The 17326-nt window shown below is 37.4% G+C and overlaps 1 protein-coding gene across 1 annotated transcript; it reads right to left on the bottom strand.

Annotated features, from left to right (window-relative positions):
- Positions 1-14757: 14757 nt before the first annotated feature.
- On the bottom strand, positions 14758-15822 carry LOC126759563 (uncharacterized). Its single transcript, XM_050474440.1, has 3 exons — positions 15706-15822; positions 15170-15361; positions 14758-15097 (listed from the first exon to the last, which is right to left on the bottom strand). Exons 1-3 carry the CDS (start codon positions 15764-15766, stop codon positions 14868-14870), a joined length of 483 nt encoding a protein of 160 aa, XP_050330397.1. The 5' UTR covers positions 15767-15822; the 3' UTR covers positions 14758-14867.
- Positions 15823-17326: the final 1504 nt, after the last annotated feature.

The raw sequence follows: 17326 nt of genomic DNA, 5'->3' as shown, positions 1-17326 counted from the left end.
GGATAACTCCTCATTGTGTTTTAATTAAAACCTTAACTTCGAACTTTGAGGCATTTGGATTTTGGCAGACAGTTTTACAAAAACATATATATATATATATAAATATATATAATAAATGTAACCACAGAATACATTGAAAGTCTTTCGAAACCTACAAGTTCTTTAAAAAAGAAATATCATGTATGTCAGATTCTAGAGTTGTGTTCTCTTCCATACACTATTTTGAGTACATACTTACATATATTAAAAAATAACAACAGATAATGAACAGATTCGCAACAGACTCGCGAAAAAAATTTTATTCTAAAATATAAGTGTCTGTACCTATCATATGAACTGTCAATTTTCTCACCACCAACTGACAATCTGCCAATACCTGACAATGCTGTTGATGATGATGAACTCAAGTGGCACAACCTTCAGAAATGCTGAAGTTCCATTTTTCATACGCTCCCGCCGTTTATAATTTTTCAAAATGAAGTTTAAGTGCAATAAAGCAACCACATGTGGCGACTCGCGCGGTAGCAACAAGTAGCCGACGCACAGTTTGTGGCACCCAAGTGTTTCGCATGCCACGAAATCGAATATAAGGGCTTTTCGAAAATCGATAAGGAAACACTGCATGCAGTTCCAGTTCAATAAAAGAATGCAAAAGTTATTGTATTTTATTGAATGCTGCGCTGTCACTTGTGGCTGAGCATAAGCACTTGCTTGATTAAAAGAATTTTTATAGTGAAAACCAATAATTCTTTGCGAATTTAATGTGCCGGCACGTTTTGCGCTGTCTGGACCGACTCAAGTGTTGTCTAAGAGCCAAATTGTTGCCTACTGAAGTAGCGTAGGCATTTTATGAATACTCCTACAATTTACTCCGAACAGCATGCGGCGATTATACGATATGAAAATATTTATAAATAAGTCCAGTGTAACATTGTAATGAAACAATAAGCGAAAAGCACTTTTGCCGCTTGTGCAGTGGAATTCCCTAGAAATACTTCAAACTCTTGCAGACGTCACTTTTTTTTGGTATTTTTCTCTTTTTCGCATTTTTCTAGCTCTTTTTCCTTTCATTTTGGGCATTTTATTAACCCGTTTTGGTTTTAGTGATCTTTGTTGTATTTTGTAATTTCTCATTTAAGTGGAAATTGATTAATCAGTCGCGTTTCAACGATTGCGCATGCGCCTTTATACTTTGCGAAATTCACTTAATCACTTAACTAAATGCTTAGTGAGCGCTTTCGAGCGAGTATTCCACCGAAAATTACTTATTTTCTCCTTTGTACTTTGGCGGCTGCTTTTAAAACCAAAAGTGAAGTGATGAACTTTTATGGCACCCGCGGGAATTGACGGTATTTACTTCCGAAAAAGTAAAGAATTACGTGCAATTAGTTGAAGGGGCATTAAGTGTGGCAGGAAAGTGCTTAGTGTTTGACCAGAAAGTGAGTATCGGTTTAATTACTCCAGCGGTTTAAGTATAATAAAAACAAAAAATAAAATAAAAATAAAAAATACATTATATGAAGACATAATATTTTATTTTGGGCGCTAACTATTGAAAATTGAAAGGCTATTTTTCAAACCTACAACTCTACAAGATAATGAGTGAGCTGAACCACAGTCGAGTTCAACATCCCTTCCTTACCACGTTGTCATTAGTTTGATTAACAAAAAAACACAAGCGTTTGTATTTAAATTTTAGCGCTTATAGGAAAACTAGGATAACTATTCGATGATTTTTCATAGAACATGTGCACCAAATTATTTCCTTCTTCAAAAGCACATTGACACCTTTATATTACTACCTTATTTATATTACTAGTTTTCAAAGAAGTAAAAACATCTTTTTTTAGCTATAGAAAACTTATTTTTATTTTTCAACTTTATTTGTACCTTCTAACACTTCCTGAGGATGTAACTGTTACTTTTGCAAAAGGTTTTGCCGAAAAAGCTTAATATTTTTCGTCTCACGGCGGATCAGAACCCAGTAGATCACGTCATGCCGCGACATTTTTTGTCCATTCAGGCAGATAAAGAAGATATTTTCTCAGTATCTGTAACGAATTTTTGTAGAAAGAGCCAGGTTTTAGAAAAATATCACAGGTTTTCGCAAAGTTTTGGTCGGAACCAATATATGGTTTATGGAATTAAGGATGGTCCATTTCGAGGTTACTTACTTTTTGAAAGAAACAACACAGAAACTTTAAATTTAATGGGGAATGCTTAGTATCTTTCTAAAGAACATTCTTTGGCATTTATTTTTTGAAGACTATCTCTTTCAAATGTTGGCCGCGGCTTCGTCTCTTTGCATGTCGCATGTCTATTGATTACTATAAATAACTTTCTCTGCCCATTCTCTCCTTTGAGCGGAACAGTTTCTTCCTATTGTGGGACACTACCGCAATACTGGGTTCTGATTCCATCATCCTAGAACCTGCAGCAGAGCGGGTGAGTTCGTCGGCCAGCTCATTGCCGGGTACCACTTTATGCCCCGGTACCCAGATTATTTATATATGTATTATTGTACATTGACAGGCTTTTCAGCCATTCTATGCACTCCTGCACCACTAACGATTTTATCTGATAAGCTGAGTCGCTTGACTCTCGGTGATGTGGTCGAATACTCTTAGGGTGTTACAAACATCATGAGAAACTGTATACCCTATTCAGGGTTTAAAAAAGATATTCTGAACATTTACTACCGGCTCCCGTCGGGTTTACACTTAAGATGCTCCATTTGGTTTAATTAAGTCTCAATTGACTCACCGTGATTTGCAAGATGTGAACCTTAGACTTTTGGTTATAAAGAAGGGCCATCGTGAGGTAAACCTAAGTTTAAGTGATGGGTTTCTTTTGTGATCCTTGCACAGTGGTGTGTTTGAATGATATCTAGCCACAATTTAATGATTCGCTTCATAAAACTCTACAACATTCTGCGATCAAAACAAAATTTTCGAGGGAAGAAGACATATTAAAAATAGTAATTTCTCCGATTTTCAAAGTTAGCCTCCAAAATCGAAATATATGTCATCGAATTTCGAAATTAAGTCATAATTACAGTTTAAGGAATCTTATATGATGTAGGGTATATCCATACCTGTAAGCTAAAAATGAAAATATGAAATGTTGGAGTTCTTGAGAAGACTTTCTACTTACGTAATATAAATTCCAAGTAGTGCTTTGGCTATCAAGAAAATGCAAGACGATGCTTCGGTAGAGTGTTATCTGAACCAAGTTTTGCTGATAACTAAGAGAGTAAAGCTCCATATAAAAAATAAATTCAAATTTAGTAGAAAAACGAAATCATGTGAAGCTTGAGAGAATGAGGAAAATTGTTTTATTGACCAACGATAATAAAAAGAAATGTGTCGACATAACTTGGAGATTGAAACTAGTTCAGATAACAAGCGAACGAATCGTTCTTGCAAATGTTCATTTGCCATCAAAGTTAGAACCCAAATGATATGTTTCATCTTCTTCTTTATTGACGTTTACAACAGCGGGCCAGTCGTTTTTTCTTTTCAATGTTTGGCGTCAATTGGAGAATCCAAGTGTAACCAGGTCCCTCTCTACCTCGTCTTTCCAACGGAGTGAAGGTCTTCCTTTTCCACTAGTTCCCTGGTGGGCACTGTGTCGAATACTCTCAGAGCTGGAGTGTTTTTAATCATTCAGACGACATGGCCTAGCCAGCGTAACTGTTGTCTCTTAATTCGCTAACGTATGTCAATAGCTGCCAATGCCCAAAGTATCATAAACTTATAAGAGAAACCGTCTCTCGAAAACTCGTAAACCCGACGTCCATGTTCGTCGAGAGAGGACTCAGTCCGAAGTAACACCTCATGGCAAGAGTTCTTCTGCGTTGGATTTCGCGGCTGTCGTTGTTGTTGGTGTTAATACCTGTTCCAAGATAGACGAAATTGAATAGGCACTCCAAAAAACTTCTTAAGTTCAAAACCTGGACTTTATTTGAATATGTACATATTAACGGTTCCTTTTTAATTTCAAGTGAGTCTGTTGATTACTTTTTCGACTACCAGTACCCCACTTTATCAAGAAACATTATTATTAAGTACAAAGAAAAAGTAATTCTTACGCAGAACACGTTTTCCGCACATAATTTCAAAGAGTAAATAACATCTTTCAATAAAAATTGCAATTTTCTGATTAAGCACTTTAGATAGTTTATGAGCTTTTAAATAACTAGCGACAACTTGCACAAACTTTCTTACTTTAAATTTCAATTAAGTCTCCAAAGCAAATGGGACCAAATTAGTGGCAGCCGTTAAGATAAAACATCAAACATTTGCGCATGCGCAGTGGCAACAAGTCGTTAGTTGTCGAGGCGACTAACTGTCCACACACTGCCCATTCGTCGATGGCAGATGCTACGCCGCGCAGTCTTAGGTGGGACACTTTTCGCTTTAAGGGACCAAAATTACGGCAACCCACCGCCAACTGCTGCGCCTGCGCATGCGCTTGACATGAGCGGCAATCAGCAGGAATTCAGCGGTTGCCAGTGCTCTGCAGTGTCTCACAGTTGGCTGGTAATTGCAACTGTGCAACCAACTTCAATTAGGTAATTTCAGCCCTTTTGCGCTTCCGCAAGCGCTAACTGTGGGATGCCTGTACTAAAATGTATGTATGTGTGTATATATGAGCGCTATTCGTGTTACACGAGGTGTGTGCCGGGTGCAAAGCGTTGCTTGCAGTCACCTGATGTGGACTGATGTGGAGGCGACAAGCTGATACGCTGGCCTCTTGGCTGGCTGACAGCCGCCGAGTGACGTGTGGCAGCAACGCTGATGGTGTTTGATGTTGCCAACGACAAAGCGACATTGCCAACAGGTCGCAGGCATTATTTACACACTCAGCAAACAATGTGCGCCCGATCGTGTTATGTAATCGCCAAATGCCTGTTACAAGCCAACAGAAATGTTCTACATTATCGCACACATCAGATGTTAAGGCCTTTTTTTGCGCCTTTTTGAATACCTTTCTTATGGCATTACTTGAGACAAAAAGATAAATAAAAGCATAATTTGATGAATAGCACGAACTCATCAAATATCCCACATATTTTGGCAACTGACAGGAGCAATGACTGCGTGACAACAGCGCTACCATCGCAAAACATAAAATACATAACTGAGTATATACATGCATACATAAATGTATATATAATATGTTAGTCGTACATATGAACACGGTTTTGCATGTTCGCACTCAGTTATGGGTGTGTACCCGCTTCAAGTCATTTTCATATCATTTTGCTGTAATTGATCCTTTGTGATCTTCTCTGATTTGCCTGGCAGTTCTTCATCGTACCACCATCGTTCATATTTGCTCTCCACGCGTAACATATCACTTACACACCACACCACGACTTCTGCGCTCCTACCATATTTGCTTTAGCGCCTGCTGTCTACACTCTATGTGGCTTTTTACCTCTTTGGCATTTGTCTTACCGCCTTTTCTACTTCTTCAGCAGTATTTGATGATCATTATGCAAATATATCTGTACCATATGTGTGTATATCATTGGCGCTGTGTCGCTTCTCCTTTTTTATCTGGCGCAAATTACCCAGTGCTCTCGTTGAGGCAGTCTTTATTTATTGAAATGTTGAGTGATCTCAGCAGTTCCATTGAATTATTGTTTTTGTTGTCATTGTTGAAGATGTTGGCAGCTTTTAAGTCCAAATAATATGCTGGTTGGTGGTGGCGCACGCGCCAGCCACAGTGTTCACTCATCAATACAATTTCTATGTTAGTTTAATTTACGATAAAAGCTTGATCCTAACAGAAATTTCATATGGACAGTTAGTATCTCAAAGCGTTGCTTTACCTCAAACTTCTATATAAAACATCATAAAACCCTCACAAATCGACAAAGCGCTTTGAGCCTTTCACAAATGTGTTAAGACCTCTGATGCTAGTTTCGGCTATGCTTCCTGGTTCGCCGAAGCTAAGATGGTTCAGACTTATTCTAGCAAAGGCTGGACAATGTAACAGAAATTGCTGGTACGTATCCACTTTACCTTCTACTATACAGTTTTGACAACTTGCGTCTGACAAGATTCTAAAACTTCTTCAATAGCGGCAAGTTTAATTTTGCCAGGGGTCTAGTGCAGTTGCTCTCCTACATACAATTCTGCACCAAAGGAATCTCGTTGTCGCACAAAAGCTGGTCCTCGACCAACGATTGCAAAGAACTCAAGATGACAACGGAGATCCAACTCGCTCCCATTCCGTTGCTAGCGAAACAAGAGTGCCCATATCTGTTAGCTTTGCAGTTACCAGCAAGCTCAATGTTAGAGTTGTATTGCCTCTACGCTGCCAGCATGAATGCCCACCTTCCTTAAAGAAGTTGGCCTTCGTAGCGGTAAGACTACTGTTCCCTTAATAGCAGCCACTTTTACCTCAAAAAAATAGTCAATTCAACAAATTTGTTTATGGGGTCAGTGACCCTATTGTTTACCTTTAGTCAAGACAGCAACCTCTGTTAACATGTAGCCATGTCAACAACCTTTGATACTTTGTATGTATTTTAGAAGGCCTATGATCCATTTACATTTTATGGATTCACTGACTCTATTGTTTACCTTTAGCTAAGACAACACCCTTCATTTATTTTTAAGTCAACAACCCTATATCGTTAGTATATATTTTATGGTGTCAATGACTCTATAATACTTGAAACAAATGTCTTGGTGACAGCCAGAAAGGTTAGTTCAAAGTGAAAACTCCGTAACTCAGCTTCTATCTAAGACTTCCATGTTGATCACTAATAGCATTGCTTTGCACTGGAATAACATATCTATTTAATAGATCAATGTCTTTGAGCTCAAGCCACAAATTGTAGTTGATATATTTTTCTTGAGTCAAAATTCCGAATGAAGTACTTGATACCGATGCCACCAAAATAGTGATAAATACCGTAAATGTCAAAAATATTATATGTCTCTCTCGAGCGGATGACTTTTCGATTTAATCCAAGTTTTGGGATCATATTCCTTGGCAAAAACTCAAAATGGTATTTCCTGGGAACACAGTGAATTCATATTAGTTATTAGTTGGACATCATAGGTAATACTGGCAGCTTTTAGAATTTAGCTTTGGTTTTACATTAAAATGTATAAAAAAGGTTTCGAACTATAAATCAGCTCGACGGATATGAAAGTTTCTGGAGGATATTTGCCTTTAAAAACTTCCTAACACACTTTATTTGTCGCTTGGCATTAAAAAGTTCACTAAAACTACGAAAAAAAAGACACAAGTAAGAAAGGACTAAGTTAGGGTATCATCGAGTAATCGGACATTTAACACTTCTTAGACTGCCTTTTAGATTTTGGGGACTTGGCAGCACTAGTCTTGCAGTCTGGAAGTTCACAATTTTATCGAAAAGTTTGACACTTTTGATGGTATGCATACTCACAACAGTTTGACATATGAGCGCTATTTGTGTTGTATACAGTAACTTAAAATAATCTTTTCGACCAAAAATATAATTAAATCCCAAACTTTTCCTGGGACTTTGTTTTACAACAGCAGCAACTGAGACAACTTCATTTTTAGGCACTCGAGACATCGACTTGATGAGTCATCTTCAGCATAGTCCTGACTTTGTGCCTAATGACTTCTTTTATTCCCGTTCCTAAAAAAAAACTACGAAGTCAACAGTTTTTGGACACCTGAAGAGGTGTTTTACCGTTATGTAGTCGCTAACATCACACTGTTCCTACGTCAAATCTTCAAGCTTGTTTACATGGTCTTCATTGTCGCTTCACTCTTTAATCTAGTTTTTTTTTTAATTTTTGAAACAAATGCCCACAATAGCATTTGCCCAGCGTTTATTCAAAACAGGAACAGAAAATTTGCATTGTCTTCGTATAACTCTTTCCGCTAACAGCAATGCCTCATCAGTAGCAATGCTAATAATGCCTTCGATCAAATTGAAGACAATCATAATTTCAGCGCTCATGACGATGATGATGTTGCAGACCGATGCCTGTGGTGTTGCACACTACATATAACAATGAAGTACAATTTGATGGCAGCGGCAAGTGGCATTACTTCTTGCTCACTGCTGTATTGCTGGTGTTGGTGACGGTGACGATGGTGCCATTGGTGATTGCGCTTCATGTGTGTCTTTGCATTTTTTATTTACTCTATTTATATAAACAAATATGCATAAATACTTGTACGTATGTATGTATGTAGATGTAGGCAGTCGCACGCCACTGTCTGTTGGGCAAACAATAACGGCAGCAGGACATTAAGTCCGCGCATATATTACGCCCATCGCAATATCGTTTAGAATGTACTGCAAATTGTGGCCGCTAAGTGGCTGCAGGCATTTAATGCTCCTCCACAGCACAGGTGGGTTAATTAGTTAGTTGGCGCTCGTTTGTTTGGTGGGTTGTTGGGTTAGTGGGACCGCCACGGCCGGCTGTTTGTTTTGCTTTGGCTTACTTTGAGTTGAGCTTGATGAGCTTTGTTGGTCTTTGTATGATTGCTCGCTCTGTCATGTTATTAGCACAACGAACGGTGTTGAGTGTTGCCGTTTTTAGCCTTGAGCTATACAAGCAGGAAGTTGCCGTTTCTTCGAAAGGACATTATTGGCAACATACTTGTATTATATATACATACATATATAAGTTGTATAGTTACATACAGCTGTGCGTTTGCATTGCGCAGTAGCGTCGTTTGGCGCATGCGCATGCGCCACTGTTTCACTGCAGTTATATATTTTCATATTTCTTGTTACTACTTAGCTGCTTGCAGCTGTTTGGTCAAATTGTACGCTTTTAGTCTTATCATTGCGACCTGTATGGCGTTGCATGCCCGCTCATTCAATACTCATGCGCTAAGCTCTTCGTTATTTATAGCGAATTAATAATGTAAATGGTTCGTTAATCCAACTTCGTTGGTGGCATTGCAACAATGTATTTATTAAGTGGGCTTATCTGGTATTTATGCGACTCGTAATGCAATATGTTGGTAATATCTGGTCGCAGTAGCTATTCATAGCTAATAATTACTAATCCTGTTAAATGTGTAATTTGGTTTCGTTTTAAAATGAAATCGATATCAATGGTCTCATTTAAAGAATGATTTACTTTGAGGAACATAAGACCTCCCTAGTATCTGCTGTCAACAAATTTTGATAGCTCAGTACAATATGCAATTGAGTTTATTGAGTGGTCGAAAAAGTCTTTTCGTTTTTCGAATCAAATTTCAACTAATAAATTTATATTTATAATGAACGCTAATGAGCCAAATGTGTACCATTTTGGTCAACCACTTTTTGGAATTTTTTCGCTAAAGACATTATTCCAGTAAGTGAAAACTTTTCTGGTTTCTCGGCGAAAAACTGTGACAAGTAAATTTCACAGGCTTCTCTTGAAGCCAACTTTACTCCACAAAGGGAGTTCTGCATTGTCCGAAACAAATGGTAGTACGATGGTGCAAGGTCAGGGCTATATGGTCAATACATCAAAACTTCCCAGCCAAGCTCTTCCAGTTTTTGCCGAGTCATCAAAGATGTGTGTGGTCTAGCGTTGTCCTGATGGAAGACGAAGCCCTTTCTCTTGATCACTTCCGGCCGTTTTTTTTTTTTTTTTTTTTGGTTCAATCTCATCAGTTGGTGAAAGTAAAATGTAGAATCAATCGTTCGACCAGACTGGAGCAGCTCATAGTGGATGATTTCGATTCCAACGCTTAGCGACCATTTGTTGAGCTCCAGCACGCTTGGACCATGATCTTTTTCGCACATTATTGTCGTATTTGATCCACTTTTCGTCTCCTGTTACCATTCGCTTCAGAAATGGTTCGATTTCATTTCGTTTCAGCAAAGAATCGCAGATCAATTCGGTCCATTAAATTTTTCACAGACAATTCATGTGGTACCTGAACATCGAGTTTCTTTTTGTAGCCAGCCTTTATTAAATGGTTCAAATCCCTTTGAAGAATGTTAAGTTTTTAAATATATCTGATTTTTCCAATCGTCAATTTTAAAGGTTTTCTAAGCAAGAAAGTAACACACGCGCATACTAGCGCTCGGCATTAGCTCAAGTGAACGCAAAGATCGTCTGACATAAAAGTGAAAACAATGGACATTTCAAAGACAATAAATAAATAAAAGCGCACAAAATACATATGTACATACAGACATAGATATGTAAATACTATATATGTATATAATATATGTAAGGCTATAAATAATACAATAAAGACGACTTGTTCATCATTTATAAATACAACACAAATGAAATTGAGAGCAATATCCTTCCGGCTCCGGCCAAGGTACGTCTACCTTTGACAGTGAACGCTCGAACAGGATATGCGCGATCGCGCATAAAAACGTCAAGAACAAGTGTTATCCGCTCTCAGCGCACACAATCGAAATGCCAAATGCATTCATTCGCAAAATTCAACAAAGCCCCTGCACAATGACAGGAGTGCGGCAAAGAAATGTGAAGAAGAAAAAACAAAACACACAAAACTGGCATGAAAAGCGAAAACCAAGCGGTAGGGCAAGTCCAGCCACTGTCAGCCACGCAGAAAAGCCAAAATATTCTACACAATACACTAGACGGTGAATAAATTTATTTTTATTTAAAATTTTTACTTTTTAAATTTTTTTGTTTTTGCTGCGTCAGCATTCACGCGCACTTGCAATCACACCGGAAGTGGGTGATTTTTTCTTCCATGCAGTTTCATTGCTCCCTCACACATAAATATAGTATGCAAAGGATATAGTTTTACTTGCAATCGATGTTGTTGTTTCGCTCTTCACAATTGCTTTTGTTGTGCGCTGATTTCTTGCTTTTCATTTACCTTTTACTGCACTTATTGTTATTATAATTTTTCTTGTGGCTAAATGAATGGTTCGGTTCGGTTTGGCTGATTGACTACTTTTTGTTGTAATTTTTTGTTTTAAGAACGCGTTGTTTTCCATTTATGGTATAGTATTAACTGCGGGATTATCAAAAATAATTTTTGCATATGCCATGTGTAAACATAGTGGCCGAACAGTTTTGAAGGCGTTTCCAGCAGCATACGACCGGACTTTTCATTTTGGATAATCAAAGTGAAAAGTGCTCTGTTTGTTAGAACCAGTTTGTTGACCAAAAATTATAGAGTAAGATGTTTTTTTTTTGTTTTTGGTAGAAGAAAGCTTCGAAAGCCGGAGTTCGGAACTTTGATCTGCTAAATCTAACCTACCACCAACTTAAGACTCTCCCACGGAACCACCAGATAAGGTATTACTTCATGGGAGTGACAAGACATTTTACGTCTGCTCTATAGCACGGCCGACGTGACGCCTGTTCTGCTATAACTGTCTTAATTTAGTCATGATGGAAGTTGCCGCTTCGCGAACAGCTTACCACTTGTCAGAGGACTGACACATAAATGCAGTCAAATTTTCCACCATTAGACTACCACCTAGTGCGGTTACTAACTGTTCCCTTATGTTTCGAAACCGGGGACAATGGAAAAACACGTGTTCAGAGTATTCTATCGAACATTACGGACTGACGTCATTTTGAATTTTTTTTTTTGTTTTTGATTTCTATAATTAGCGCTGATAGCTCATATAATCTCGCGAACTACCGCAAGTGTGAAAATTTGTATATGTACAAACTAGTGCACAGACACACAAACAAGTTTTCACTTGCTTTTCCACACCGCCTACGATTCAAAATCAGAAAAATTTATTAAAAATTAAAAATCAATGGAGAACTTGAAGGAGAAGATACATCAGAAACGCGAGATGATTGAGGAAGCCGAGGCGGACTATAATGGACTTAAAAAAACAGCCAAGCGTGGATCTGTAAAAGAACGCGTTATGGCTGACAAAAAGGCAAAGGCGTTGGAAAGACTAAAAGAGCAGCTAAAGAAATTAGAATTACATAAGACTGATAGGGATGAGAACAAGACAATTGTAGTGGGCACCTCTAAGGTCTCCGACGCTTCCTTCTGGATGTTACACACTTCGTGGCAAACTTAATATATCCTGTTCAGGGTATAAAAATTTGGATACCGTTTTGTACACCTTCAATAGGATATATCAGATTTGCCACGAAATTCTTTGTTCGATATTTTTATGCTCTCGCAACAAAGTTGCTAAGGAGAGTATTATAGTTTTGTTCAGATAACGGTTCTTTGTAAGTCCTAAAACTAAAAGAGTCAGATATAGGGTTATATATACCAAAGTGATCAGGGTGACGAGTAGAGTTGAAATGCGGATGTCTGTCTGTCCGTCCGTCCGTCTGTCCGTCCGTCCGTCCGTGCAAGCTGTAACTTGAGTAAAAATTGAGATATCATGATGAAACTTGGTACACGTATTTCTTGGCTCCATAAGAAGGTTAAGTTCGAAGATGGGCAAAATCGGCCCACTGCCACGTCCACAAAATGGCGAAAACCGAAAACTTATAAAGTGTCATAACTAAGCCATAAATAAAGATATCAAAGTGAAATTTGGCACAAAGGATCGCATTAGGGAGGGGCATATTTGGACTTAATTTTTTTGGAAAAGTAGGCGTGGCCCCGCCCATACTAAGTTTTTTGTACATATCTCAAACTACTATAGCTATGTCAACCAAACTCTATAGAGTCGTTTCCTTCAGGCATTTCCATATACAGTTCAAAAATGGAAGAAATCGGATAATAACCACGCCTATTTCCCATACAAAGCTTATGTTGAAAATCACTAAAAGTGCGTTAACCGACTAACAAAAAACGTCAGAAACACTAAATTTTACGGAAGAAAGGGCAGAAGGAAGCTGTACCCAGCCATTTTTTTTTAATTAAAAATGGGCATGGCGTCGCCCACTGATGGACCAAAAACCATATCTAAAGAACTACTCAACCGATTTCAATGAAATTCGGTATATAATATTTTCATAACACCCTGATAACATGTACGAAATATGGGTGAAATCGGTTCACAACCACGTCTTCTTCCAATGTAACGCTATTTTGAATTCCAACCGATGCCTTCTCTGTATACATTAGGAACCAATGATGATAGCGGAATAAAACTTTACACAAATACGGTATTTGAAAATTATGTAAATGACGGATAATGAAATCTCGATTATCACTTTATCATGCGAGAGTATAAAATGTTCGGTGACACCCGAACTTAGCCCTTCCTTATTTGTTTCTATTGGAAACATTTCAATGCACTACTGAAGTGTACTCACTTAAGCAGCTGCTGTAAACAAACTGGTTGACAGATTGCGCACATATTTGGCGTAGTAATTAAGGACAGTTCTACCCAAGTTGGTAGCAAGTTGCATTTTTTTTTTGAAATTTTGATGTTGCAGCGTTTTTTATAATTCAAAGAATTTTCTAAAAATTAGTACAAGGTCCCAGAAAAGAGGTTTCATATTTCCAAGATTTTGTTTTTGATATACGATGTATGCTTAAGATAGAAAATTTTTTGGCTTGGGGGAACAGTTTTCACTGTTTCTTACTAATGTGTAGTCGAAAAAATCTTTTCGTATTTTCAATCAAACTTTAACTTTTTATATTTTTTACGAACGTTAAATAATAAATATGTACCATTTCGGTCGACCACTTTTTGCCATTTTTTCGCTAGAGACATTATTCCATTAGTGTGAGACTTTTCTGGTTTCTCGGCGAAAAACTGCGACAAGTAATTTTCAAAAGTTTTTCTTGAAGCCAACATTACTCTATTAAGAGAGTTCTGCATTGACTGAAAGCAATGGTAGTCTCATGGTGCAAGGTCTGGGCTATATGGTGGATGCATCAAAACTTCCAAGCCAAGCTCTTCCAGTTTTTGCCTAGTCATCAAAGACGTGTGTTGTCCTGATGGATTGCTTGCTTCAATCTCATCGGTTGTTGACAGTAAAATGTAGAATCAATTGTTCGACCAGCCTGGAGCAGCTTAAAATGGATGGTTCCTTTCCAATCCCTCCAAACACTCAGCATAGCCTTTGGAGGCGTCAATCCTGGCTTTGCGACCATGCTTGGACCATGATCTTTTTCGCACATTATTACGTATTTGACCCACTTTTTCTCCTGCTACCATTCGCTTCAGAAATGGTTCGATTTCATTTCGCTTCAGCAAAGAATCGCAGATATTAATTTGGTTCATTAAATTTTTCACTGACAATTCATGTTGGTACCCAAACATCGAGCTTCTTTTTGTAGCCAGCCTTTTTTAAATGGTTACTTAACGATCTCATGGCTGCTTATGTGATGGTCCTGGTCAATCTTTTCCCTAATTGCAAGGACTTTTTCAACGATAGATCGACCAGAGCGAGGTTCATCCTTCACATCGAATTTCCAGAACGGAAGCGAGCGAACCAGTCCTACACGAACTAAAACTTCACAAATTTCATTGGTGGCTTGCATGGAATTCTTCCCTTTTTTATACAAAAATGTCAAAATATAGCTATTTTTTTATTATTTTCACTCATTTTTGAACAGCTGTAACTTTTTTTCAACTTGCCCGAATTTAATTTTTTTTTTATTAAATGAAGCTTAAAATCTTACGTTTCCAACACTATATGGTATGACACAATGTGATTGGTAGCACTGGAGATATACGACTGCAATGACATCTATTGACAAAATGCGAAAGGCTTTTTCGACTACCCAATATTATATACTATATCAACATATTGTATTAAAAATGGCAATCAACAAACCCACGAATATAGTTATAGACCAATTAATATGAATAGACAAATAATTCCTGAAAACCCCTCTTTAAAACACACACATGCATACATTTGTTAAAATATTTGATAAAACTTTTAATAACAATAAATAATAGAATCAATGACTCTGCAATTTTTATGCGATACTAAATTGAAATACCGCTTCACTGCGTTTACTCAGTAACAAAAGAGTTTCGCTATCAAAGCCAAGATAATGCTCGCTGTCAAGGTAAAGCTATACGTTGAACTGTAATTGCCGTTGTTAGTGTAATAACCGTTGTTATTGGTATTGCAATCGCTCGTGTTACAGTTGTTGCAAAAGTTATATCGTATGAATCCAACAGCCGTGAATGAGCAAATATCTATAGTGCTGTAGGAGCAGCCGTAATAAAACTGCATAAAATTGTCTAATAAAAAATTAAAATAAAGCAATAAAGTACATAAATATTATTAGACCAAAATTTAATTTTGAAACTCACTACGTAAAATAGTGTCAAACACACAAATGTATGTCGAACTGGTGGTATTTAATATCGTTTCATTCACACTTAAATATTTGCGAGCATAATTCACCGTTTGCTGAGCCAATTCTGGATCGCATTTTGCCGATTGTTTGTCGTTGCAGTTCTGACCCGAAGTGCTGTCGCAAACGTAACAGTCGAGAGATGTGGCTGAAAGAAGCATGAAAATTAATTTGGTTACTGAAAGTCGAATAATAATTGTCGTTTCTGGATGATGAGTAAAAGAGAGCTCAGTCTAAAACTGATGGTGTTATCTCAAGAAATTGCCCAGTCAATTGGCCGCCTCGGTCATGGGTTTTGACGCGGTTAGCTCATTTCCTGTGGGGCTAGGACAAGTCAATAGTCCAGCCAACAAGCCAGCGACGATTGATGAACTTCGTACGAATATCGAACGTACAATTGAAAACCGTCAAAAATTGGGTGGTGGCATTTCAATGATACATATCCCAAACCGTTTTTGTTTTAATTAATAAATTTTTAAAACGAAAACTCACTCAAACCAATCCAAGAGCAAGCAATAAGGCACACAATGGGAAATATTAGCACTTTATTCATTTTGTAGACACTTAATGCAATTTACTGCAAGCGAAAATTTCTAAGGAACCTGGCGGTCAAAGTATCAGTAAGCTACTGAATATAAATGCAAAAATGCAACTATAAATAGAATGTGGATATGAAAACAATATGCATGAAAACCAAAAAATCACCGCACCTTATCTACAAATGTGGGGTTCTAGGAAAAGGCACCATTCATCAGTCTATCGATTGTCACTTAATCTATATGTATATATGTACATATTTTTTTAAACCTTGATAAATATAGTGTAAAAGCTGATTCATTAAGGCTTTTTTGATGTCTAAAGTCGGCAGTGTTTTATTTAGTGCACTTTAATCAATCATGAAAAAATTACAAACAAAAGCGTCGCGAATCTATAAGACCACTAAAGTACTGACATACGAAGTAACAGGAAAAACGCGAAATATTTAATTATTCATAAATATTTATTTTGTCGGCTTCAAAGCAATCCCCACCAAATGCGTTATTTATATGCCAACGATTTTTCCAGTTCTCGAAACACTTTTCATAAGCATTGTCCAATTTTTTTTGAGATGGTTCCACGGAGCGGCAATTTCTTCAATGAAATGAAATTGAATATACGATGGATTTGATTGAGGGAATTAATTACGTTTTTCGCTTTAAATTCGGTCGCAATCGTGGCACGATGCGATGGTGCATTATCATCGTGTAAAATAAAATCCATGGCTTTGTACCACTCGTAGGCTTGTGTATTTGCTAAAACTGAATCACCGTAAGCCTTTCCTAACATTCGCAACGATCAATCGCCTTTTTTGAGCGATGCACAAATTATGTGAGAACTAACGTGAAATTTTTTTCCTACAATCAAAAGTTCGTGCAATAGTGAATGTATGCTGGTCTAACTAATGCCCATAGTTGTCTCTGTTTCACGATAGATCACATGACGATCCTGCAATATCAGTTTGTGCACAGCATCCCTAGTTTGCTGAACAATAACTGAATTTGGATGAACTCACGAAATTCGTTTTACACTGATCTACGTCCTCGATCAAATTAATCGTATTCATGGATAAACACTGGCTTTTAATGAAGCTTGTTTTAAGTTCGCCGAAGCTCTATTGCTGAGTTAATCCACGTCGAAAGTAGTAGTAGTTGTAGAGAAAATGTTCGCGAAGATTATTTTAAGTTACTGTAAATAACACAAATATCGGTCGTACGCCTAACCCTTCTGTGTATGCATACCATCAAAAATTTCAAACTTTGCAATAAAGTTTTGAGTTGCAACATTGCAATACTAGGGTTGCCAATCCCGAACTAAAGAAGCAACCTACGTATAAAATATGAATAGATCCGGATTTTTGTCCTGACAAGAAATTTTAACTTGGTAACATTTCTCAAAATTATTTGTTGTATATTTTTTAACTATATTAATAACAATCAATCTCATATACATACATACATATATTTAACAATGAAAGCATACAAAATACAGGTTTTGCAAGAACTGAAGTTGCACGACCTTCCCAAACGGAAAAGATCCAAGAAGTTCCGACGTTTTCGAGTCAAATTTCGTTCAG

This window comes from Bactrocera neohumeralis, chromosome 5 (genome assembly GCF_024586455.1).
Source record: "Bactrocera neohumeralis isolate Rockhampton chromosome 5, APGP_CSIRO_Bneo_wtdbg2-racon-allhic-juicebox.fasta_v2, whole genome shotgun sequence".
Lineage (NCBI taxonomy): Eukaryota > Metazoa > Arthropoda > Insecta > Diptera > Tephritidae > Bactrocera > Bactrocera neohumeralis.
This window is presented reverse-complemented; position numbering and strand designations above follow the sequence as displayed.